The sequence below is a fragment of the Pteropus medius genome, unplaced genomic scaffold (genome assembly GCF_902729225.1).
Source record: "Pteropus medius unplaced genomic scaffold, Ma_sr-lr_union100, whole genome shotgun sequence".
Classification (NCBI taxonomy): Eukaryota; Metazoa; Chordata; class Mammalia; order Chiroptera; family Pteropodidae; genus Pteropus; species Pteropus medius.
In genome coordinates this window covers 1440877-1468820 of record NW_024341894.1, presented here as the reverse complement: position 1 = coordinate 1468820, position 27944 = coordinate 1440877, and the positions used below count along the sequence as shown (strand labels likewise).

General features: G+C 35.5%; 1 protein-coding gene and 1 pseudogene across 2 annotated transcripts in view; one reads left to right on the top strand and one right to left on the bottom strand.

Annotated features, from left to right (window-relative positions):
- The window catches only part of TMEFF1 (transmembrane protein with EGF like and two follistatin like domains 1), a 78464-nt gene that overhangs the window by 33411 nt on the left and 17109 nt on the right, over positions 1-27944 (top strand). For both annotated transcript variants that reach the window (XM_039855720.1, XM_039855728.1), the window contains exons 4-7: positions 613-639; positions 2953-3049; positions 17809-17957; positions 19746-19811. In XM_039855720.1, the coding sequence (XP_039711654.1) occupies positions 613-639; positions 2953-3049; positions 17809-17957; positions 19746-19811 (339 nt within the window). The remainder of the gene's footprint in view (positions 1-612; positions 640-2952; positions 3050-17808; positions 17958-19745; positions 19812-27944) is intronic.
- On the bottom strand, positions 17077-17195 carry LOC120598416 (uncharacterized; annotated as a pseudogene).

The window sequence follows — 27944 nt, the reverse complement described above, 5'->3', positions numbered from 1 at the left end:
ACTCATAACATGTCTCCCACCTACATCTTGATAAGATTCCTTCTGGTTAGGTTTCCTGGAGGATGTTAATTTCATCCATAGTAGAAAACCTCACCCCCGAGCTTTTTTGCTTCTGAACCTTGGGGCCTTTCTTAACTTTTGGCTTTGGGTTTTTATCCACATTTTTCATTAAGAAGATTTTTAGAGCAAGACCCAAAGCTCTTTTTCTTCCCTTTCTAATAAAAGCAGGTTATACATTATTCCTCTCAAGCTTTAACAAAATTAAATTTTTCTTCTACCTTTTAAGTGAGTTAATTAAAATATTTTCTATTTAGCCATTTACTTTACAATATTTATTGGTCTTTACTCTGTGCAAGGCGCTTGAATATTTTTTGAATGGGCTACAACAATGTATGAGGTGTAGATGATTATGTATCCAAGGAATTTACATTTGGAAAAAGGCACAAAATAGATATAGAAGAATAAACTGTTAGCTATCCAAGAAAAATGAGAAAAGGGCTACATGAGAATGGCTATCCCAGTTTGATTTTTGATAAAAAATTTTACTATTTGATAAGACAAAATTTCCAGGAAAAGTGTTCATATTTATTTACTTTTTGTTTTTCTTCTTAGATAATGGCTCCGGATCTGGAGAAGGAGGTAAGTTTGAAGTACTCCTTAAAGGACATTTCTTTTCTTTCACTTTTTAAAAAATAGCTTTATTGAGATGAAATTCACATACCATACACTTTGCCCATTTAAAGTGTATAATTCAGTGGCTTTTAGTACATTCACAGAGTTGTACATTCATGACTGTGGTCAATTTCAGAATATTTTCATTACCCTAGAAAGCAACTCTGCATCCCTTAGCCATCACCCCAACCCCTCGGCCCCCCTTAGCCCTGGCCTTCTTTGTTTGATGCAGTTATTTTTCACCAAAAATTTGCAGTCAGACGAAGAGGAAATAAATTGAACTTGCACTAAAGTGCCCTCTCCTTAGAATCATCCCCACAGGTGATGTTAGCTTGGACCAGAGTATTTATAACTCTCTCCCACCCCTTGTTTACAAATTTTTGTTCATAAGGAATTTTCAGGGTACCATATTAGAAAAACTCTTGAATGAGTTGTGCATAGCAAAGAGAAGACTTTTAGAGCAACTCTAGTGGAATCTAGAGTTTAATTTGAACCATTGAAATTTTGCTGTTTGTTTTCTGTTTTATTTTACAAGTATATGAATTATTTCTGCTGTTTGAAAAACTAATATTTGGCAATAGCATCTAACAAAGTTTACTCTAAGTTACCAGAATTAAGAATGACTAATCTATTTCATAGTTTAATGAGGCCGTAATTCTTAATGGGTATGTACTGTATACGGAATAACCTTTGAGGTACTATGGGAGTACACTAAAAGAAAACTTACTTGGTAAAAGCCTACTTATACAAATTAAAACTACAGTTATGATTTTTTCAGCACTATCTGAAACCTTACTCCATACTTCCACATTTCATGGAATCCTAGAATTTCAGAGTTGTTGGGGACTTTAACGGTCACCTAGAGAGTAGAATAACTGCCCTGAAGAAGTTCAAGGATGACAGTTTCAGCTTTAAAAAAATGATTAAAGCTGTCCAACAATACAATTTGATTTAAATGGACATGTTCAAGCAGAAACGTCATATGTGAAGGATCAGATCACAAGTTTTAGATCTTAGAGCTGTAAAGGATTTTGAGATAATGTGGTCTAGCCCCTGTGGTTAGATATTCACTTAGGAAACTGTCGTTCAAGAAGTGGAAGTTGTTCTCAAAATTAGCTCACATAGTACAAACACTGGATGTCTTGCCCTACAGATGTAGGTTGACAATTTTTTTTTTAGGGAGTATGAGTTAGAAAGGCTGGTGTGCTCAGATTAATACACAAATATTAGTGAGCTAATGGTGGCTGTATAATTTCTAGATCTCGTGATGTTTCTGAGGCCTTTGGTAGAATTACTTAGGATTATGATCCCTGGAATCTATTTGGGAGTTCATAAGAATTTGGGGAGGATTTCTACTTAAAGTGTAGGCGGACACCAAAAATTGCACGTTTGGAAGTATTACCAAACAGGCGTATTAGATCTGTGTACTTGCCTTTTAACACTTTCTCCTACTGATTGATGCCCCCTGAATAAGGTATTCTTTCCCAAACCAGACTGAGAAATTTCTTGAGTAAACTATAATCCCTTAACTGGCCTCAGAACTGATGTCCCTGCTCAGTTTGAAATTGTCAGGTTAGGGTTCACTCTAGGAGAGACCCACAAAGGAAGGGTTCCCTAAAATGTGGGACATGAGCTAAGCTGGGGGCTGGTGGTAAGTACTGTTTTTTGTGCTAGATCATAGGAGTGCCACACACTTCTGCATTGAGGGGATTTTTCGCTGTGCTAAGTGGCAAAGCAGAAAAAGGGGGCAAATCTTTTGTAAAGAGACCCCTTTTGGAAATTAAAAAAACAAAAATGAAATCTCTGGAATTATCATTTTTATGCAGTTAGAAAGGCAGGTGTGAAACAGATGTGAGGAAAAGGTGATGGTTGTACTCTACTGTGTTTAATCACTTATTTGCTAACCAGCCTTGCATAGGCTATTTCATAGAGTAATTGAAATTTAGTAGTGGACTGAATTATTGCTCATGTTTCCCCTTCTCCTCTTAAATAATGTTATATGATAATTCTCTTTAAGGCAGTTAATTATTAAAACTTACCATGTTGTTTCTTTGTGCATAGGTTAAGGGATGTTTTTTTGTTAGCATCAATAATTTTTTACCTCACAGAATATGCTGTACTCAGTATTGGCAACATTTTTGAATAGATTTGGAAAGTGATTATTTTCAAGAGCTCGGGTACATTTTCCCCAGAAATAAAATAATAGCTGCTGAAAACATGAAGCATACTGGGAAAGGATCCCAACTTTTGGTTGAAAATTTAATTTTTCTTTTTAAACAGAAGAGGAAGGGTCAGGGGCAGAAGTTCACAGAAAACACTCCAAGTGTGGACCTTGCAAATATAAAGCTGAATGTGATGAAGATGCAGAAAATGTTGGGTGAGTTGATTGAGGACAAGGGATAAACTTGGAGGTTAATCATCAGCTTTATTATATTGCAGAAAAGTATTTAACCTGCTTCTGTATATTTTGTGTTTGCCTTCTAAATTTTTTTGTTTAACGCTAGCCTGTTGATTTATCTCTTAAGATTAATATAATAATGTAGTCATTTAAGTCAGTTTAAGTGTTTTATATTTACTTTTTTAAGTGTTATAATTTAGAATGAGAGCCCATTTATAATTTTTTTGGTTATACTTCTGCCTGTTTTTTCATTGATAATTTTATATATTTCATACCAAGGGCTAATTTTATTCACCAGAAATACTCTTATTCTGCATTATCCTACTATTATACTTTCAACTAGTTTCAGTAGTAAAGTTTCTTTTTACACAAAAGCTTCTTATATTTCAATATACTAAAAAATCCAAAACTGTTTCAAAATTTTAGATCATAGTAAATACCTATTATATACTAAGTAAAACTTTTTTCTAGAAATCCCACGTGCACAGACTGACTTTATGTTCTTTTATATTCTCATTCAAGTCCAGCCTTTAACTAAGGTAGGTTTTGTAGCTGGACAGCATTGTCTGTCTGTCCAATTTTCCATCCATTCCCTATAAGAAATGGTGATGCTTGGTGTAATAGTAACAATAATATCAACACATTCATGTTTTTTCTTCCTTTCATCAGGTTCTTGTTTATTCCCAGTCTCAACCTTCTTTCATCTCCCTATGGTGCTTGCCTTTTACATAGTTGATTCCAAAAGCTTTAAATGCTGACTTCAGGACCGTATAGCACAAATGGATCTTCACTTTCTGAATTTCCCCCTAGTGCCTATTTTAAAACACTTATTTTATAGAGATTTGCTCTTCTTTACTCATACATATTTCCACTTTGTATTTTCCAGTCTTATGTTTTATTCAGCCTTAAATGCATATCTGAGCCTTTCACTGAACAGTATGTGCTTTAATTAGCATTCATGCCCAAAGAGATCACACCATTTTTAGTATTAAGTAATGTTCAAAATTAGCTACTTGGATGGCACTTGGTAAAATTAATGTTTGATAATTTACTTGTTATATATTTCAAATTAGGTGATAATTGGCAAAAGACCAGTAATTCAGTAAAAAATGATTTCAGCACAACCTAAATTTGCTCTGTTTTTGCATGGTGGTCCTTGGGTTGACTGTGTCCATGCATTTTCATCAGAGTGGTTTGATTTGGAAAAACATGTCTTCCAAAGTAGATATTAGTGTGTAGGACAAGAGAGAAATGAGCAATATGGACTTGCAGAGAACAGGTAATAGACGTTGTTGTGTTCATTTCTCTCTTATTGTGTGTGTGTATGTATGTGAGTGTGTGTTTGTCAAGATTTAGTTCTTTTCAGTGTTTTTCTCAGGACTGTTTTATAGTAGTGCTCAGAGTCGAAATAGCAGTCAGGATTGATTGGCTTGGTCTATTGATCTGTTTTTATTCCTTTGACAGTACCTCTATTCAGCCCTATTTTATACATTTCTCTGCTGTCATTTTTTTATCCCTAAATTGAAAGAGATCTGTTGTTTAGAAGTAGAATAGATCTCACTTAGTCTCAGAGGCAGCCCCAAATATGACATCTGTATGTGTAAAATACACATCTTTCTATGAACACCTCCTCATGAAATAATTGGCAGCCTATGTACTAAAATCATTTTGTGTGTGTGTGTTTGTCTCTTTATTTGAGAGCTTGTAGCCACTGTTCTTGCAGATATAGGCTCCAAGTGTCTCTTTATTTGAGAGCTTGTAGCCACTGTTCTTGCAGAACAGCTCCATTGTTCTTGCAGATACAGGCACAGACCAGGGGAGGGCTTACCAGTAGTAAAGAGCATGCAGGCTAAGGAGCACAGGGACTGGGGCTGGCAGCCATATCCAGGCCAGGAAATTAATGCAATAACAGGAAAACATTAAGGAAGCAGTTAGTACCTTTACCTAGACAATCAGTGTGTAAGCTAAAATGGCTGATCCTATTGTGGAAGGAGATAAAAGGAAATATTAGGAACATCCGATCTTTTAGTCTATAAGACGTTTATTACTGAGTGCGGGTTGGGTTTAACAATTTAAATGTATCTCAATGGTTCTTGTAATTAAAAAAATTTTTTTAAATGGGCCATAGTACCAAGAAAGCTATATGAAAGATATGTATCTCCTTCAAGGCGCCTTCTGTGTACTCTCTATGGTTGTCACCAGGTAAATAGTACCATGCTTGTCTAAGGGTAATTTTGACCCCGCTAGTTAGATCTTTATGTAGAGAAAAGTGAGAGATGCTAAAATGTGGCATCAGTTACTAAGCCTTGATTTTTATAGAAAAGCCTATTATTTATTAAGAAGGTATATAGTATTTTTATTAAAAGATAAAATTTTAGTTATTAAATTTCAAAAATACAAAAGGTCTTACTTATAAACCAAGTACTCATAGTATGACTTAATTATTATAAACTCTACAGGAATCGGAGAATGTTAGGTTTAATAAGATCTTAAACTTTATCTTCTAGTCTAATCCTCTCCCTTTACATATGAGAAAACTGAGGACTAAAGTCAGAGGGTTTTATGAGGTGGATTCTCCTAAGTTCTAGTACCGTTTTTCTTACCATCTGCCTCTCTGTATTTCTTTTTTATACCTAGAAGGAAAGCTGTTATCTTTTTCCTATGTCATGGACTGCTTGATGACTTTTTGAAAAACAGTTCCCTCTTCTGCAGCTTGGTCCCAGCTTTGAATTCTTTACTTCTTTATCATCTTTTGGTCACTCCGAGTACTGGGTGCTTTTAAATTCTTTGTTTAGTTTTTTTAATCTTGACTACCACATGCCAGTTTATCGGTTTTATTAGTGACTTTCAGACTTTTTTGACCACAACTTCATCAAAGAAATACATTTACATTGTGACCTAGCACTCATGTACAGATTCACATGGTCATAATACATATTAAGTAAAACAATATTCTGTGAAATAATATTTACCTTTATTAAATGCGGTATACTCTAATATTTTCTATCCTGTTTTCTTAAAAGTGCTGGTAGTTATTCACCAAATTGACGTCATAATCTGCTGGTTTGAAAAATACTGCTCTGTAACATAACTATAATAGATATGATATTTCATGTTATTCTTTTAGCTATGAGTATTCGTTTCAAAGTATTTTGTCTTTCCTCATTTTGAAATGTCTTTCCTGTCAGAAGAAATGTTATAACCTATCTGGTTCCCAAAGGGCAGTTAAACTCTTTCTCTCACTTTAAAAAACTTCTTTTCTTACTAATAGTTTTTAAAAATCTGGCATTTCTGGGGAAGAGATACGTGGTACCATGTAGGTTAATTTCCTGCTGATATGAGAAGTGCTGAGTTTTTATTTAGCTACTTAATTGGAAATTGATTTAAATATAGTCTTCCTGTACAGAGTATACAGAACATATTTTAGCAATATTATTGTTACTTATTATGTGTTACAGTTTTCAGACATAGTTACATAAATTATTTTTTCAGCTATTTATGGCAGTTCTGTTTGATGGGTAGGGCAAGGAAGTGTTACCCTGGTTTTACAGGGGAAGCTGAGGTCAGAGAGGCCGAATGGCAGCAGAACCAGAGTACACAGGTCTTACAACCAGGAATTTATCCATTATGTTGTGCACTCAGGTGTAGTAATACCATGATGATCTCAGAGGCCACTGACATTCTTACTGGTGGTTGTTTCACCCCTACATGTAAGGCTCCATTCTGCTTTGTGTTTTGGGCTCTTATATCTGGTTTTTAAAAATAATTTTTCTTCTTCCAAGTCAGGCTCTAAGCTGCAGCTTCTGGGTGCTGCCAGTGTGCCTTGTCAGTGAGCCTGACTGTAGATGACCTCAACTTTTAATGTGCTTTTCTGCTTCATGGAACAGGAAATAAAATGCTTGTAGGAACTATATCTAATGTAACAAGAAGTTCCAAATGTACTATCAGAATAAATAGGTTCTTCTGAGCGAAGTACTTGAACTTTATTAATTATATGTATTTTCTCATCTGCTCAGTGGCTATTTTAAATTTTTTATAATTTGAATTATTTGGGCATCTGAGAGGCTTTTTCTCTTCCTTCTTGAACCACACTGTGTCTCTCCAGTGACATTATTGGCTTTGCATGGGTTTGTGATGGCTACCCTCATTAGCTTTACCTTTTCAATTTACATGTAGGGTGGAGTTTCAAGAAATTGACTCCCAAATAGGTGAGGTTTCAGGATTCCATTATGACCATTGTGGAATACAGTGGTTAGACTTTCTACTTAGTTTTAAAAGTTGGAAACAGAACCTGCTTTACAAGAAGTTATATTTCTTAAACTATATGTTCTTAGCAATCACATCTCCTTATTTACTAAGCGGTATTTCTAATCTGTCCAGTGCTGAAGTTATTGCTGCAAGATAGCCATCAGCCATTTGTCTGGACAGTGGGGCCAAATAATCATAGAACTCCTTCACATCAGTATCTTAAATATCTGACCTAACTCCCCTGCCTACTCTCCTGGTTTGAGGAGTCTGTAGAATCATCAGGCATAATGTCAGTGCAGGTGAGTTCTAAAAATCCTCACATTCTTTCTTTTGAACTTTGTCTGCAGTTCACTTTATGGAAATAGCTTCTGCTTTTTTGCCTCTTTGATGTCAGTCTCTTCGGAGGTGCTTTTTCTGTTTTTTTCCCCTGAGTGATGTAAGATCTCAGAGTCACTCAGAGAATCATGTAGATGTGCAATATGACAGACAACACTGATAAGCAGTTAATCCACCAGTTGGGCATCTCTGCCATTTTTTAGTACAATTGTCTGTTTTGACGCAGATTGCTGGTCAGTATCACAGTCCGATGAGTCTGTCCCTCAGAAGGTGCAATGTAGTCTTTTCCCATGTTTAAACAGAGAATTAGGTTCTATATCTCCATCCTCCATTATGTCCTATTTTCTGGAAGCTACATATACTTTAAAAAAAAAAAAGAACCAAAGAAGTACTTTTTCTACCATTATCTACTCTTCTATTCTTATTTCTTCCTAATCAGAGATGACAGTAATTTTTGTCATTTAACTGCCTTACTCTGGGTATATAGAATAGTAGACTTTTAAAACTAAGTTTAATAAACTCCTACCGTGGCCCCTAAATTATAACGGAAAAATAATTGTATGCTGTTTTTTTCCTTTTGTTAACAGGAAATAAATGCTATCAGATTTTATTTTATATAAAGGATAAATTGAATGTTAGCAATGACAGACTCCTTTGTCTAGAATTATCTTCCTATAGCTCTACACAGTTAGCTGTCAGTAAAGATTTCCTTTGAGACATTTGTTTTTAAAATGCAGTATCCCCTAACCTCTTGCTTTTTTCTGAATGCTCTGTTATTCTTTGATACTTTGCCTCTGTTAATTTTTTTTTTTCCTGGAGTCCCAGCCCTGTTTATCTACTTGTTTAATTCCTATTCTTCCTTCTAGACTTGGATGAAGCATGACTTACGTCAGAAGTCAGCACCCTTCTTGGAAGCCTCCCTTACTCTCTTCTGCAGCCCCTATGAGTTAGGTGGCCTTATTCTGCGTCTGTCCTTGGTCTTGAGAAACAATCTCTGCATAGCACTTATTATACCGTTGAGATCACTAGTAGATTGTGGGTTCCCTGAGGACAGGAACTTCGTCCTGCTGATTTCTATGTTGGATGAATTTGCCATAAAGTTGGGTATATTAGGGTCTTTGGTGAACTCATGGTAGTTCACACTATGGGTTTATTATTCACTTAGAGCTGCACACTGGATCATTTTGAGGATTTGATATGAGTGAAAAAAGACTAGTATTGTACTGAACTTGTTGCAGGCTTCGTTCAATGTTTGTTAAATCTGAATAACTTCACATGAATTATTTTAAGCCAGTGTTTTTCATACTGCTAAACTTACCATATTGAGAGGATTAGCACTTTCTATGTAGGGCAAGGAGAAAGGGAAGGGAAAAGATAGGTATTTTTCAATAATAATAATAATAATAATAATAATAATACCTTCAGATGTGCATAGTATTTGAGGACTTCAAAGGGCTTTTTACAAAAGCTTATTTGATTCTTTCACCAGTGTTACAAGGTATTATCCCTGTTTTAAAGACTCAGACTTGTGATTTGCCAAAATCTTAGAGTTAAATCATAGCAGTCATTGAATCATTTATTTATGTATGCATTCATGCCTTTGAAATTCACAGTATTAGAAATTCAAAAACTTTAAAAGGCATTACACTAAAAAGATCCGTTTTCCACTCTGTTCCCCAGCCACCCAGTTGTCTTTGCCAGAGGCAGTTACTGTGATCTGTTTCTTATTTAATTTCCCAGAGATATTTTATGTTAAGAGCAAGCAAATATGTAAATATATTTTCTTTCTTTGCCTTTTTTAAGCTAATGACAGCACACTATACATATTGGTCTGCTCTTGAACTAAAACTTTTATTATAAAATGTACATTGCATACAGAAGTGTTTAACACATACACATGTAATTTAAAGAATACTACATCTATGTACCTAACACCTGGGGTACAAAGTAGAGTATTGCCATATTACCAGTACCAGCCATGGAAAGAAAGGGCAGGGGTGCCACTGTTACATGAAGGTTTATAGAAGATGATACATTGAACAGTCAGAACCTGGCCTTTGGCTTTCCAGAGAGTTTCAAGATTCCTTTTTGGGATAGTCAGTGGGCGAGACCATGAGTGACTCATGGGAAACATAGGGCTCACTATAGTCGAGACACCTGTAAGGATTCCAGTGTCACCAGGTGTGGATGACTGACAGAAATGGACTGTTTAGTGTTTTCTACTTCTAATCTCAGAGTGGACTGTTTAGTGTTTTCTACTTCTAATCTCACCATAGCTGACTTCCAGCTAGTGCTCAGGAGGATGCCAGTTAAATGAGTGTGCTCATTTGGTTCTGGCAGTAGGACACAGAGGAGAAAGTAGGAACTTCATCACCATCTGGTCAAGATAAACCGAATACAGATCAGAATCTAGACCAGGCTTACCTGGGCATTCTGTGCCTTGGCTAAAAAGATGGCAGAGTTACACTAGATGTTTTGATAATGGCAGCCAGCAACACGACTGTCTACAGAGTGAAACGATTTCATTGTGGACTGGTTTGCCCTTATCGCTGTCTCCCCGGGATCTTCCTTAAGTGTTTTGTGTTTTCTAACAACAATTGATTCTCCAATTCTATACCAACTGGATGGCCTACAGTTCATTTCAATTCGATTCAGTTCATTCTACTTGGAGTTAACATTAGACCCCACAGGTTAAGGGCTCAGACCCACAAGACTGTCTCCACTTTAGACATTAGCTGCGAATGAGGCCCCTTGCACTTCTGCCCAGCGTACTACTAATTTGGAGGTTCTCCCAACCTCCCCTCAGGAGGTTCCTTACAGAACTGAGGAAAGAGCCGTGAGTTATCTTAATAGCATACAGAAGACTCTTTCCTATTGAGGGAACTCAAAGTTCCAAGTATTTAGGAGCTCTGTGCCAGGAACAGAGGACAAAGACCAAATATATATTCCGTTATACCACAAATACCCTGTAAATTCCTTTACCTTTCTCCTGTATAGGACATACTGTTTCTTGTATTTTTTTTGCCTTTAACTTTTTGGTTTTACTCTCCTATTTTAGCATATCTTTTAGTAGCTTGTTGAGAAAGAGTACAAGATGTAAAAAAATTTTGAGTCTATTTGTTTGAAAGTGTTTTTATCCTACACTTAATACTATAGCTTGGCAAGTACGTATTTCCAGGTGAGAGTGTGTTTCCCCTCAGGATTGTGAAAGCATTGCTCTGTTGTCCTCTAGCTTCCCGAGTTACTGCTGAAGTCTGAAGCCATTCCATTTTCTGACCCTTTGTATGTGATTTGTCTATTGCAGCAGCATCTTTTGGTCCCCAGTGTCATGAAAGTTCAAAGTGTTACACCCTTTTCTAAAAACTTGCTGACTTCTGATTTGAGAAAATCTCCAGTTAGTTCTTTGATGATTTCCTTTCCTCTCTTTTTATTTCTGGTACTTCTGTTACTTGGATGTTGGGCATCCTAGATTAGTTCTTTAATTTGCTTTTCTCTCCTGTTTTCTTTTAAAAATTGTTTTTCTGCTGTGCTTTTTGAGAGATTTCTTCATCTTTATCTTTTAGTACTCTTTTGGGTTTTTCATATCTGCTGTAATTTTTAATTTCCAAGAGCTCATTTTTGTTCTCATAGTGATCCTTTTTTATAAGCACCCTATTGTTGTTTTATGATTGCAATATCTTTTTTTGTGCCTGTGCATTATTAGTTGGTATTCTGTCTGCTGTGAGGATGAGATTTTTCTCTTATTCATTTTTATTCAGTAAGTTATAATCTGTACTTTTGTTTATTTAAGGTTATGTGGCCTTATAAAATAAATTAAGGAGTGTTCTTTTCTATCCTCTGGATGATATTATGTAATAATAGAATTATGTTTCTCGAATGATTGGAATGAATGGGTTCATAAATTTTCTTTTAAAAAAACACCTGGATCTGATGCTATCTTTGAGGGATTTTTTTTTTTTAAACAACTGGTTTCATTTCTTTAATAATTATAGTACCATTCAGCTTCTATTTCTTTTTTGGTAAAATTTGATAGTTAATATTTTTAAAAAGTTACTTATTTTACCTGTTTTCAGACTTGCCTGGCATAAGGTTGTTTATAATCACTATTATCTTTTAATCCATAATTCCCATTGAACCTCAAGTTTTTTTCATTCCTGGTAATGGTTTTTTTCTTTTTTTTCTCATCCTGCTTTGTCAATTTAAAAGTCTTTTTCAAAGGACCAACTTTTGGCTTTATTGGTCTTCACTGCAACTTTGTTTTCTATTTTTGCTGAGCTATATCTGTATATATTTATATTTATATTCATGTTCATATCTGTATCATCTATGTTATTCCCCTCCCCCTTTTTTTCACTGGATTTATTCCATCGAATGCTTTATTAAATGAATGCTCAGTGATTTAATTTCCAGCCATTCTTTTAAGATTTGAGAAAAAACATGAAGGAAGTGAGGGATGGAGCCAGGTGGATATTTAAGGGAAAAGTGTTCTAGAAGGAGCAGAAGCCTTGAGGCGGGTGTTTCCCTGGAATGTTTGAGAGAAAAGTGAGGCCAGTTTAGTGAAAAAGTCTTTCATGATATAAATTTGTGAAAAATAACTACTACTTTCATTTGTCACTTTCTATGCCGAGATACCTATTTTATGTAGCAGCCATAGAGGAAGAGAGAACACTGTCTCAGCCACTCACTGGTTTTGTGGTTTTGGGCTTTTTAAGTTCCTTCACATTCAGTTTCCCTATTCATAGTTTGTTTCTGTCAGGATTAAATGTGGCAAATGTGACTATTCCCGCACAGCAGGTGCAGAGTAAATGGTTGTTAAATGTTTAGAATTTGTCATATTTACTGAAGTGGTTTCCTTCCACTTTAGTGCACACTCCTGAGCTTTGGGCACCTGCTCTCGACTAACTGTTGAGAGTCTGCAAAAGCCTGTAATTGCTGTCATCAGCGGTATCAGTGGCCTCTGGAGTCTGATGTTGTTGTTCTCTGCTCATTGTGTCACTAAGCTAGACTTTCCTTGAGGTGCTAACTTCATTTTCTTTCCTCATGTGCCATTGAAAACGTAGTGACAGTTAGTTCTCACAGTTCCTGGTCTTCTGTGCAGCGCGCCACCCCACTGAGGAGTGGCGACTTTTTCCATACGCTTGATCAGGGCAGTTCCTGTTTGAGCCGCATTGCCCACTGCTGAATCACTTCTTTCTCCTCATTGAATTGGAATGGCATCTTGCTTTTGTTCCTGAGTCTTTTCTTATTTCTGAAACAGTTTCGTAATAGCTTTATCCATTAGCCACCACATCTGTTTTATTGTCATTCCAGTTTTGTCCACTTTTATCCCTTAAACCTGGGGTTGGCAAAGTTTTTCTATAAAGGACCAGATGAAATATTTTATGCTTTGCAGTCCACATGTGGTCTCTGTGACATATTCCTCTGCCACCACCAACTCTTTAAAAATGTAAAAGCCATTTTTGACTTAAGCTAGTAAATATTCTTCTTATGAATTTTTAATTCTTTTGGTGCCTTAATTTTTAAATCATGAAATAGAGCATATTTTCAAAAGTTTATGAAAAATGTACACATTTGGTTTAATGCACAAAAATGAAACAAACTCTAGCGAATCCTGTCTCCCAAGCCAGAAATAGAATATTATCAGTTCTTCAGAGATGTCGCCCCAATTTCCTTTTCCAGTTGCATCTCTGCCACCCACCTGCTATACTGCATTTTGTGGAAATCATTTGTTTGTTTTCTTTATAGTTTTAGCACATGAGGTAAATCTCATAATAATATATTACTGGCTTTTGATTGATTTTGAACTTTATGTAAGTGGAATCATACTGTATGCATCTTCTTTTGCTCATCGTTATGTTTTTGAGATTCGTTCATATCAGTGCACATAGCAGTAGTTCATTCAACTTTGCGGCTTATTGAATTCAGTTGTTTGACTATACCAGATATATTTATAGTCTATTTTTTTACTGTTGATGGACATTTGTGTTTTTTCCAGTATTTTATTCTCACAAATAATGCTGCTATGAACATTCCTATTCATGTCTCCTGGTGCACATGTGTAAGAGATTTTCAAGGGCCTTACTTAGTAATGAAATTGTTGGGATGTGCAAGTCTAGCTTTTCATCGTAAGACCTGTTTTCCAAAGTGGTTGTACCAGTAAGCTCTCCTCTCAGCAGAGGAAGAGAATTACTTTTGGTCCTTATCCTTGCCAATACTTGGTATTGACCTTATTCTCAGTTTTTTTTTTTTTTTTTTTTAGTGAATATTTAGTATCTCATTGTGGTTTTAATTTGCATTTTCCTGACTATTGAACAATTGAGCAAACATCTTTTCACATGTTGTCCTTATAAGCTTCCTCTTTTATTCATATTTATATCTGTTTATTTCCTATTTATGGCTTCCTCCCCGTACCCATTAAGTTATATACCTTTTTTAAAAATTAATTTTTATTTATAGAGTCTAGATACTGATTATTTGTTGGTTATTGGATTATACTTATTTTTTTGTTTGTAGCTTTTATTCTGACATTCTTTATTTCAAAGTTAAATTTATCGGTCTCTTATGTTTGATCCTCTAAGCCTTTTGTAATTTTACCTTTCAAATGTAGGTCTTTAATTCACCAGGGATTATGGAAATCTTCAAACATACGGAAAAGAAAAAATAAATAAATAAAATGGACCCCCTTCCCACATATCCATCACTCAGCTTCAAAATATCTAATTTTGTTTCACCTGTTCTTCCCTCCCCACATTTTTTGGGGAAATATTTTAAAGCAAACTATCAGCATTATGTCTTTTCTATTGTAAATATTTCAGTTTTACTGATATTATATCTGCTTGATTTATGACTGCAGAAAGGCATGTTAAAATCTACTATGGTGCATTTAGCTATTTTTCATTGTAGTTTTATCAGTTTTTGCTTTATAGATTTTGAGGCTATCTTAAAATGTTTAGAATTACTCCATCTTCCTTGACAATGGAATTTTTTATTGTTATGAGGGGACCTTTTTTCCTCAATTCTTTTTGCTCTGTAGTCTCTTATGTCTGATATTAGGTATATCAGGTTTTTTCTATTCCAGGTATGGTATATCTCTCATTATCCTTTTATTTTCAACTTTTTGTATCATTAAATTTCTTTCCATTTTTTTTTTTACTGTGGTAAAATAAATATAACAAAATTTACCATGTTAACTATTTTTTAAGTGTACAGCTCAGTGGTGTTAAATACATTCATAATGTGTTACCGTACTACCATTTACCTCCAAAACTCTTTTCCTCTTATGAAACTGAAACTCTACCTATTAAAAAAAACCCCGCCATTTACCCTTTACCGTAGCCCATGGCAACTTCCCATATCTTTACGTTTTAACATGTATCTTATAAGCAGCATATAGCTGGCTTTTGTATTTTTATCCAGCCTTTCTTTTTTAACTCATAAATTTAGTTCACTTAAATATGTTATAGATACTGATGTATTTTTTTCTATTATTTTATGCTTTCGTCTTGCTCTTTGTTCCTTTCTCCTTTCTTGCCCTCTATTGGATTTTTTCTCTCTCTTACTTTCAGTATTATGGGTGTTCCTTCTTTCAGTGGTAACCTTAGCAATTTTAACATGCATATTCAACTTATCACAGTCTAAAGTTCATCAATATCTTTGTTTTTCTGAAAACACTATAATTTCAGTCCCTCAATTTGGAGGCTATCATTATAATGTATTTTAATTTCCTATTTTAAAAATATTTAACCATACAGAGCATTGTTGTTGTCTTATATAGTCAGTTCTTTTTTTAATATTACATATTTATATTTTTGTCTTTCATTTGTGTTTGCATTTCAAACTTTCCTTATGGGATCATTTTTCTACTGCCTTCAGAATTTTTTTTTTTACTGACAGCGGGTGACAAACTCAAGTTTTTAATTCTTCCAAATTGCTTTTATTTTACCCTCATTCATGAAAGGCATTTCCTTTTATATAGAACTTTGTTTTATCTCAGAACATTGTAGATATATTTCACTGTCTTTTTGGCAATCTGGCTTCAGTATTGTTTTTGAAGAGACTTGTCCCTCTTATTCTTGCTTCTTTGAAGGCAATCTTTCTCTTTTAGGCTGCTTTTAAGATATTCTTTTTTTGTTGTTATAAACTTTCACTGTGATCTTTCAGTGTCTAGGTTCTTTTTTAATAATCTCATTTGGATTTAATAGGATTCTTGGATATTTAGATGATCTTTTTTTAGTTTTAGAAAGTTTGAGGAGAAATTGCTGAGACTATTGCCCTTGCTTCATTCCTTTCACTCTTGGAACTCCAATCAGATTTTTATTAGATCTTGTGACTTTATCTTCTATGTCTCTTAATCTTTTTTTTTTTTTTCCCCAAATGTTCTGTCTCTTTGACTCACTGCTGTGATCCAGGTAATTTCCTCTGATCTATCTTATAGTTCACTAATCTACCTTTACTTTATCTAATCTGCTGTTAAATCTGCCCATTCAATTTTTTAAAATTTCTACTAATCACGTTATTTATTAGAAGTTCTTTTGGTTCTTATTTAAATTGGCTTGCTTTCCTCCTAGTGTTGTAATTCCTTGTTTTTTTTGTGGGTATGTGAGTGATTTTGTGTGTGAGCTGCATATTTTTCTCAGAACTGTATCTTGGAAAATGTTTGTGGTCTAGGATAATAAAATTGAATTTCTCCAGAGATTGCATTTGCTTCTGTCAGTTGCCTAGGGCCCCTTGCACTCTTTGACTCTTAAAATAAATTCTGGGCTTGAGGTTTTTTAGAACACCCAAGTAGTATTTTAAATTGTAGTTTACCCATGTGAAGGCTGGCTAATGGTTTTGAATTCTTAAGGGATATGTTTTTCTTCCCATTCTTCAATGCCTTGGCACAGGGCAGTGCTTTTTCCACCCCCTTTAAAAAGTCCCCATGAACTGTGGCAACTCATTTTTATTTTATACTCTCATGCTGAAGGCTGTAGCTTTTTGAGATACCAGTTTTTCTAGGATCTCTAGACTTTCCACCTTATGTGTGTCAGTATTCTTTGTCTTCTGTTTCCAGGGGCCTGCAAAGCCAAAAAAGTTGGTAATTGAATTTACCCAGTTTGACAAATACCTTCAAGGTGAAAATCAGCTTTAGCAAACTTCAGTTGACCTTTCTCTCTTCCTGTCTTCATTTAACTTTGGTCATGCATATTTCTTGCTTTCTTGCCAACTTATGAATGCATTGGAGAAAATGTTTAAAAATACTTTATCCAGTATTTTTTGTTTCAGCAAGAGAGTTAGTTTAGACTCTTAGTCTACCATGTTTCTAGAAACAAAAGTGTCTCTGTGTTTATTATTATGTTTTTAGGCAACCCTTGGTTGATGTCACAGATTGCAAGGACCTTGTCAGTTTACAATCCTTGATTTTTTATTTTTTTTATTTTTTACGCCTATAGCATCTGGTTTTCCTAGTTGGTCTCCCATCCAGGTACTAACCAGGCCCGACCCTGCTTAGCTTCTGAGATCAGACGGGATCGGGCTTGTTCAGAGTAGCATGGCCGTAGTGTGTTTATTATTTTTATATTCCTAACTAGATTTTACTGTTCTTAAGAGGAGAGACTGTGCCTGGGACTCCCTTGGCCTTCTCTGTAATGCAGTCTCAGTGTTCGGTGGACACTCACTTATATAGGTAGATGTACAGCTTTTGCGGGCTTCCATTTTACATGTTTTATATCTATTATATTTTTAATCTTTCCAATTATTTGGTGAGTTTAGTATATTATTATCACCTCTTTTTTCACAGATCATTAGCTAAGACTTAGAGGAAGACTCTGGACACAAATCTGGTAATTAGTCTAGGATTTAGATTCATGACTTTCATCTGTGTTGCTTTTTAATTAATGTTGACATTTGGTATTTCCTGATTATTGTACATAGATATGAAAATTCTAGAGCAATTCCTGGGTTAATAATATCTGGATGAATTTATCTATAAATTCTCACTTGAAAGAAATTGTTAGCCAACCCTTCACTTTGCTTAAACTTTCATCAGTGACTTAAAACAATATGTTGACTTCTGTTACAGAAAGCAGAAAAAAAAGAATTTCTCTCCTTTGCTGTTGTAGCATTGTGAAATACATTTGTTGTAAAATATAGCTAATTTTTGTCTTTTGCTACAGGTGTGTATGTAATATAGATTGCAGTGGATATAGTTTTAATCCTGTGTGTGCTTCTGATGGGAGTTCCTATAACAATCCCTGCTTTGTTCGAGAAGCATCTTGTATAAAGCAAGAGCAAATTGACATAAGGCACCTTGGTCATTGCACAGGTAAAATCCATTTTACTTATTCATAGACCTGTCCTTAATATTATATGTGTGTAATCTTATTGTACACTTTGGTAGTGTTCCACATTTGTAAAACGAGAAATCTTTGATGCTTTATTTTCTTTTATTACTCTTTAGAATTTCTGTGTTGTTACTAATTTAGAGTTTTGGGGTTTTTTTTCATCTTTTCAAGGCAGAAACCATGCTTTTTGGTTGTTTATTTAGTTACTAGATTTGTAGATGCATTTATAGTTCTTAAAGATTGTCTCAAATTTGTAATGATTATAGCTGTTTAAGAATTAGTCAACTTATTTTAATTATAGCAAAACTATAAATATTGCCATATATTTCTTCATCTTTTTTTCTAGAGCATAATAGTTTATTTTCTCTCTGTAGTTTTTTGCCCCTCCATATTGTTTATTAGAGCTTTTGGTGCGAAATCATAGAATGTAAGGGAAAATTATTACCTTTAGTTAAAAGTTCTTTTCATTTTTGCTTTTTGCTATAGTTTAGAAACCATGATACCAACTAAATGCATTTTTTTCCATCTCTCCTAGAAATATTCAGTCACTAAAGTCAGGGGTTCTCAAACCTCCTTTCCTCAGTAATATGCACATGGGCTGGGATAATGTATCATTTCCTAGTAACACACAAGGTCCAGGCATGTTCTCCTGGACTAGGATTGTACATCGTTCTTGTGTACTAGGTCTAATAACCCTCCCCTCAGGCCCTCCCTCTTTTGGACTTATTAAAGGGATATGTTTTTATCTACGCTAAAGGAATAAAGTTGTAAGCCAAAGTATGGTACTTTACACTGGTAACAAATTATTTGTGAAATACTGCACAACAGATTGCAATACTTCTGGTCTAATCTACCAAAGAATACCTAAGAAACTCATCTGAGGATTTCCAAGTGGGGGTCAGGGGAGGGTAAAGTAGAGGAAACCATTTGTTGATATAGGCCCCTTGTAAATAGACAGTCCACTTAGCTTTGATCTTAAAGAAGTAGCATGGTTGTTTTCTTTCATGGAGTGGCATTTAGAACCTAGGTTTAAAGAGTAGCTTAGAGAAAGAATATTTTTTCAAAGGAGCTGGTATGTCGTTCAATGGTACTACCTGGAATTTCAAATTCAGAACAGTTGACTAAGCTTGAGAATTTTGTTAATTGAAATGTATACAGATTTAGAATTCTTTGGAATTATTGGGCCTTAACTTTTATCTTGCTTGGTCCTTTCTATAATATTTCCATCCATACCTAACTATACCTTCCCTTTCCTACCCCACTGTGTATTGGAAAGGTGAAGCTTGTGCATCCCAACAGGTATTTATACTTCATTTACACTTTTCTCAGTCCAAATACGATTCACCAGTGGGGAGTCATTTTTATAGTAAATTTGTCTGACAACACAGCCGAGATTCCACATTTATCTTAATCTGTTATGTTTCCAAGGAAACAGTGGTAGAAGGTAAATCTTGAGACCTTTGTCACTTGGAGAAATGATTAATCCTTTCTCTTCAGGGTATGTGTTATTTTAGTTTATACAGGGAAGGCTTTAAAGAGATGACATTTGAGCTGAAGTCTAAATGGAATTAGACTGTTTATCATGCAAAGCATGTGCACATCTGGGATGCCCTGAGGCCTGAGATAGAAATTGCACAATAGATCAAGAGAATGGTGGAAAATGTGAGCAGGATAAGTGGAAGGACCTGGAATGTTTGGAATATTTGGGAGTTTCATAGTGTGACTTTTAACACCATCTGTATCTTAATTTGAAAACTTTTCTCTTATAGACACAGATAACACTAGTTTGTTGGGAAAGAAAGAAGATGGACTACAATATCGACCAGATGTGAAAGGTACTGAATCATGATTTTCAAAATTTTGACTTACTATTGAAATATGGTCACTAGCTGTCCTTAGTAGTTCTATTTCTATTATAACTACCCTTCCAACTTTGCTCTGTGTAGCAATATATGCTATACAGTTGATTATTAGGAATAATATTAACTGAAATAGCTAAGGTACTTCTCATTTTACAGAGTGCTCTCACATATGCTTTTTTAAATTAAAATTTTTATTGAGATAATTGTAGATTCACATGCAGTTCTAAGGAAGTCTATAGAAAGTACCCTCATGTTTGCTTTTAAAATCTTCTTTACTTCTCTAGAACCTACTGTTTATTTCTCCAGAAACTACACTTGCCCTCTCTGCTTGAACTCTTTGCCTAATATTCATCCTTTTAGTCTCAGCTTAGAAGTCATTTCCTTTTAGGAGGTACTCCTTGACCCTTAAATCTAGATTAAGTACCCCTCTTGTGTGCCTCCGTATCCAAGCACTTAAGCACTCTAATCGTCTTTTTACACTCATTTGTATCCCTCTCTGGGCTGTGAGTTCTGTGAGGACAGGAAACTGTATCTTTCTTGGTTACTTCTATATTCCTAACTCGTAGCAGAATGTCTGGCAAATACGTAGATGCCCCATACTCGTCAACAGAATGGATGCAGCTCAAAGAAGCTGTAGGATGTATTTGTACAAAGTCTTACATGTAGTAAAGGTCAGAGCGGAGATTAGATTCCATGTCCCTTGACCTCAGTCTAGTGCTTTATCACTTTTCTTTTTCATATCCATTATTTTATTTGATTCTTATAACCACTCTGAGGGATAAGGATTGCTGATGGGAACATCGAGGCTCAGTGAGGTCATATCTTGTGAACCAGAACAAGTCTAGATTTTGGGGCTCCTAGACCGGGCTTCTATATAATTGCACTTCCCAAAAGGCATCTTTTACTCATTTGTTTGGTTATACTAATGCACATATTTCTTTAGATGTCTGATCTACCTCGTAAGCCTACTTTCTAAAAAAATATGTAAAATGGTAATAATCATAGTACCTATCTCATGGAGTTTTATAAAGATTATCTGATATACTCCTAAGTGCTCAATAAATGGTGGCTATTATTATCATTGAATAATTTGTTATTTCCCTCATTTGAATCATATCAAACCTGAATCAGTTATATCCCATGAGCCCCTAAAGTATCAGTTTCCTATGTTGATACAAAGTATTATATTTAAGATGAGAAATCTCCTGTATTCCCTATAGGAGACATAATAGATCAGCCCTGGTTTTATTTTCTACACTGATAGTACACAGGTAATAGGAAGGCTATTTTTCAGTAGGTAAAAGCTCATATTTTAGGCAATTTGGAGAATTACGTATGCCTAAAATACTCATCTGCCTTTGATAAAATCACAGGGATAATTTAGTGCCTAGGACACTTGAGATACTAAAAATTCTTAACACGTAAGAATTGATCTATAACTCAAGTGAAATTATCATAATCAGCAGATATAATTTATTATGTGCCTACTTTATACTGGTCATTTTACCCAACACTATTGGTGGATAGAAAGATATCTTAATTAGTGTGATACCCTCTTATACATGACATCCATCTTTAAAGAGCTTGTGATATAATAAGAAATGAGTATTACCTACTTCTGTCAAAGTAGAAATTGGCTATTGTCATAAATGTGTGGTTAAAAGTGTAAAGGAGATTCAGAAGAGATTACTTTTTGGTGGTGGAGGCGGGGAGGTAGTGAGCATCTGAGAAACCTTATGGAAGACGTGGAATTTGAGCTGAACCTTGAAGGATGGTTAAGATTTAAACAGAGGTCAAAAGGATATTTTAAGGAGTATGAAACATCATGAATAGAAGTTTGGATATAAACATGATAGGATGTATTGGAGAATGGTAAGGAATCCTTTTTTGGCTGGAAATTAGGGTGCTTAAGAGGTAACTTTATTCAGAATAAATTTACAAGGCAGTTCTTGGATATAGAGGTGATAACTGAAGTCCCGAGAATGAGTGAGAGAGACGATAGAACTCTATTGTCTAGTATAGTAGCTACTGGCCAAATGTGGCTATTTAAATTAATTAAAATGAAATAAAATGAAATGTTTTGTTTTTCAATAATACTGGTCCTATTTCATGTATTCAGTAGCCACAATATTGGGCAGCACAAATACAGAGTTGCAGAAAGTTCTGTCAGACAGCACTGTCATTTAGAAAGTCAGGGAGGCCTAACTTAGGATGAAGCAGAAAGAGAATCCAGAGGAAGAAACCAAGAAAAATAGAGTCGCACAGAAGCCAAAGGAAAGCTTGGCTAGTGGTTTATAATGCTGCATACAGGTATTAGAGGATGAGCATTGAATATGAATACAAGGGGGTCATTGGTAGTCTTGGACCAAGGAGTTTCTGTAGAGTAACAAAGGCGAAACCCAAATTGTGAGAGTTAAGAAATGTTCTCATATTAAGGAATGAGATCAAAAGGTAACTAATTCTATTTTGTATCTTTAACCCATTTACTTTTATTTTATCTTTTTGTTCTCATACGCGTTTGAAGGAGGCCCTCAGTAAATATTCGTGTCCCCAGTACACAGCCAAGACTAGGTATCCAGGCAAGGATCTAGGGATGGAGGCTACAAAGTGAAAAGCAGGAGCACAGCATCGGCAAGTCGCTGGACCTATTTTAAGATAGTGCTCAGCAAGAAAGGTCTTTTAAAGTTGAGCCCTTGGGGAAGAGTGCTTGTGAAATGGAGCATTTGAATGTCTAGCACGATGGCTGAATTAGTGCTTTTCTTGGGCCATAGGAAAAAACCGTTGGTAAATATTGAAATTGTAGTGTTCGAAGCTTTGTTGTTGATGCTGAAGTCATAAAGGATATGAGGTTGAGCATGGGGTGTGTGGGAGACGGGGTTATGTGACATTTAGAAACCTTGATTTATAGAAAATTTCCAACATCTAAGACCAGAATAGTGTAATGAACTTTCGTGTAACCGATACCCACCTTCAGCAGTTAATCAGCACTCATTCTTGTTTTGTCTGTATGACTTCACCCACTTGATTATCATTATTCTTATTTTACGGGCATTTTTTTTGAGGTATAATTTACATATACCGAAATGCACAAATGTTAGCTATCAGCTTTGACACTATACCTTATCACAATCTCTAATATTTCCATCTACCCAGGAAGTTCCTTTGTGGCATATGACATTTTAATGTGGCATTTTTATCTAAAGATATTTCCATACAGCCATAATACCTTTTTATTATCAATATATTTTTGCTTCTTTCCTGAGCTCCAATTCACCCCACCTATGTCCTCATTCTCTCAATAATCCCTACTCCTGCTGACCAGGGATACCAGAGATACCGAGATATCTATATTGCTATTTCCATTAGTTGGTGACTGTTGTTTATATATCTTAATACAGCTCTTTAAATATGCCCTTTTAAAAATGGTATTGATGAATTTTGCCCCATCCAAAGGTAAGACTGAGCCATTTGCTAACATCATTGAAGGAAGTCTGAAGGTGTGTGTTGTGGAGCACGGTGGAGCATCATGATGAGGATGATTATAAGGCTGTAGGTGGATGGCACAGACCCCTAAGAAAGGAGGGTTTTTGGGGGAGAGAGTGGAACGCTGATCTGGAGGTGACAGGTGGTAAGCACAGCAGGGGAAGGAAAGGGGATGTAGGAAGTAATCTTCGTATATCAGAGAGGAGAATTTCTAAGGGAATAGCTGAGGTGGATGAGTGTATTCACATCAAAAATGTTTCATAAACAGAGTGGAAGGGCTAGGAAAGGAAGAGTTAGGGTTGGTGTGGAAGACAGGATTTAGAAATGATAGAGTGGGAGGTGTTTGAAGGGTAGGTAGGAGTTTATACCTAGGTAGTTAATTCTTTGACGGGGTCTGAGATGATTTGGGTTAGGGAAGGAAGTATGGAGGGATATGTTAGTGATGAATCTTGGGTGGGATGCAGTGTAGTATAGTGGAAGCAAGAAAGAGTATATTGAATTTTTTAACTGTAGGGATTTGTACAAATAATGAACCCTAGAGAGTTACTGATGCAGTAATAATATAGTTGTTGTGGCCTCAACATTTGATTTTCTAGGTACATGTCTTGGTTGTTAATATACCTCCTCTTGCTTTATTTGAGTCATACACTGATAGACCAGGACGGATAGCCAGTGGAACATGCCTTTGCAAATAAGCCATCTGGTGCTCGGTTTTCTTATAACATCATCATTTAGACTGTACTCTCCTTTGTATTTGAAAACACTGCGGCTGGTGGTGGATTTGTTTCTGAATACTTCTGTGGGTGGAAGGAGCCACTGGGTGACCAAGTACACTCTGTGTATTGCACACACACAAACACTGTTCAGAGACTAGCATTTGCAGCTGTTGTTCCCGGAGCCTGTCACCACTTGCCTGAGGGCATTGTTTAGATGGGACCATTCTGTGCCCAGTTCTGCTGTGGTTTCTGAAACCTTGCTTTATGGTATTTTTAAAGCCTTTTCATTTTTTCTTTTGAAGTGATTAATTTACTTGGCCTCGAGAGCAGGTGCTTGGACATTCTGCCTTTGTCTTTTCTGTACGTACCTCCCAGGGAAGCTTGGTGGAATAATAGTGTGATGGGTAAGAGCATGTGTTCTGGAGTCACACTTGGTTTACACTTAAAGGCTGGGTGGTCTGACTTCTCTGAGGCTCAATCATCGCATCTATAAAGTGGGGCCGTGATATCTACTACCTAGGATTTCTCTGAATATTAAACGCTATGATGCCGAATTCCTTATTGACGTTATTATGGTGATTGTTAATACTTTTGTTGATAGCCTGGCTGTGTTCAAAAGTCTTTCTGTCTATAGCATGTTTAATATGATTCATGAGTTACTTCAGTAGGATATTGACTCATTTGACAGTTATCAGTTGAGCACCCTACTATGTGCCGGGTGCTTTCACATATTTGTGTTATTTAATATTCATCACAGATGAAGAAGCTGAAACTGAGATTTTGTGGCTCTTGTATATAATGGCAGGGCAAGGACTAGAATTCAGACTTTCTGACTTCTAAGCCCTGGTGCTCTTTCTCTTGTAACTCTTCCAGAATTCTGTTCTGCTCCCTTCCATTCCTTTCTTAATTTTCTTGAGAATATTTAATCTTCTCTCAGCTATCACCTTGGCGAAAATTTGTTCTCTAGCCTTGATCTTTCTTTAAGTGCTAGTTTTATATTTTCAGTGGGTCTTTTTCATTTACATTTTGTTTGTATTGCCTTTGCCTGAAACTCCAAGAACTACAACAGTGCCTAGAACAGAACAGGTGCTAAGAAAATACTTTTTGGATGACCATACGTCTAAATTTGATCTCAACTTACTACATTCTCTCTACTGAACCTCCTGATATTAGGCTCACATTTAGCGTTCCCCCCCCCCAGTTTTTAAAATTGTGGTGAAATAGGCGTAAAATGTACCATCTTAACCATTTTTGAGTGTACAGCTCAGTGGTATTAAATATATTCATGATGTTGTGTAATTGTCGGCACCATCCATCTCTAGTACTCTTCATTTTGTAAAAGTGGATCTATACCCATAAAACAATAACTCCCATTTTCCCTAACCCTCAGCCCTGGCGACCACCATTCTACTTTTTGTTTCTATGATTTTCACTACTCTAAGTACCTCATGTAAGTGGAATCATGCAGTGTTTGTCTTTTTATAACTTATTTCAATTACCATAATGCCTTCAAGGTTTCTCCATCTTGTAGCTTATGTCAGAATTTCCTTCCTTTTTAAGGCTGAATAATATTCCATTGTATATGCCACATTTTGTTTATCCATTCATCTGTTGATGGATTCTTGGGTTGCTTCCACGATTTTGCTACTGTGAATAATGCTGCTACGAATGTGGGTTTATAGCTATTTCTTTGAGACCCTGCTTTCAGTTCTTTTGAGTATATGCCCAGAAGTGGAATTGCTCAGTCATATGGAAATTCTATTTTTAATTTTTTGAGGAAATACCATACTGTTTTCCACAGTGACTGTATCATTACACATTCTTGCCAGTGGTGCACAAGACTCCTGATTTCTCCGCATCCTTGCCAACACTTGTTATTTTCCGGTTTTTGGATAGCACCTAATGGGTGAGGTGCTATCTTGTAGTTTTGATTTGCATTTTTCTAATAATTAGTGATGTTCAACATCTTTTCATGTGTTTATTGACCATATGTATATCTTTGGAGCAGAATCATTTTATATAATTCTGTATTAAGAGCATCTTCAATAAAGGGGGCAGTTCTCTTCTACTAAGTGCTTAAATGTACTGGGGTTAGTACATTTAAGAGTGGGCACTACTCTTAAAGATAGTTGTTGCAAACTATCTAAAGGATGGGCCTGGGGAAGTATGATCTTAAGAAAAAAATGGATGGGCAGTGAGTCAGGGGGTGAACAGACATGGGGAAATATCTGCAAAGTCGAAGAAAGATATTTCATTTAACATATGGAAAGTTTGACAATATTGGAATTAACTGTATTATGTTGAGTTTCTTACCTCTGGAAGTGGAGAAAGAGGATTTAGGGGTTAATACTACAAGGATTCCTTTATCAGACCAGGTGGCCTCTAAGGACCCTTCCAGATCCGAGTTTTTGAGTGCTTTTCAAAAGTATCTTCAAGCCATGTTAATTTTGTCCGCATTTCTAATATCTATTCCTACTGCTGAGCTCTGACCTTAGCTTTTCTTTGTCACAAGTTTGGATTATGTAGTAACCTAATTGTCACCTGGTCTTTCTAGTTCTCCTGCCCCTATATCTTACATGTTGGTATCCAATTTTTTCAACAGCTTTTTGAGTCTTTACATACCATTATGTTAAGGTATGCAATTCAATGTTTTTAGTACATTTACAGAGTTGTACAAGCATCACCATAATCTAATTTTAGATTGTTTTTGTTAACTCCAAAAGAAACCTCACACCCATTAGCAGTCACTCCCCATCCCCCTAATCACCAGTGATAGGCAAACCACTCTCAATTTTTTATGTAAAACGTGGTGGTCATTGTGATGCTCTCCAGCTAGAAAGCCTCTAGTGTCTTTCTTGCCCATATGATTAAGAGAACATTTCTCACTTGGAGTTAAAGTTTTTCCATAATCTTATTTCACCTTATTTTTTCCAACTTTAACTCATACTACTCCCCCATCTGAATGTACAGCTCTTTGTAGGTTCATCCACTACCTGTTCTTGAGAATTCTGTCTGTTATACCTTCCCTTTGATTTCTGTTGTTCCTCTATCTAAATCTATCTATGCTTTGAGACCTAATGTAAGTCCTACCCTATCTATGAATCCTTTCTTAATGTCCTCTAAAGTGAGTTGTCCAAATAAATGAGTAAGTAAGTAAGTAAGTAAATAAATAAATAAATAAAATAAGGTGAGTTATCCTTTCAACTGGAATTTCATAGCACCTAATATTGTAAAACCTTTTGGCATTTAATTATAAACTGCTATGGGGGACCCCTTTTCTTGTATTGTTAAGCTTTTCATGTGTACGTTAGTTCCCTAAATTGATTATAAGCCTCTTAAGGGCAGATAGCATGTATACTTTTTAAAAAATATTTCTTCTGTAGCTTTGCCGAGCATATGGCTGTGCACAGAAAATAGTAAGCAAGTATAATGGGATGAATAGTGTTGGCATTGAGAAGAATACTGCATTTGGATTCTGTGACAGCCACAGACTTCATAGTCTTTTTTGACATGTCCATGTTTTATATGGCTTTGCTTTGTTTAGAGCTTGATGCCACATTCTTTTATTGATTCATTCAGTAAGAGCTGTTGGTGCCGTACTTTGTCTCTTAATTTCTCAAAATCCTGTTCTTCAATTAGTTACCTTTTCTTCATTGCTGTCATATAGCTGAATTCTCTGATAGCTTTTAGCTTTGCATTATTCTTGAAATTTCCTGCTGTTTATACAACTTTTTTATGTTAGATTAGTACTTTATCACAGCCTCTAGAGACCTATACAATCCTATTGTTAAGCACATTATAGGACTTTATTTTTATAGGTTGGTACATAACCTCAGTCTCTGTAGTCCCATAATTATATACTTCATCGTGTATCACACCATGAAAGTACTATGTTCTGAGAAGTTGC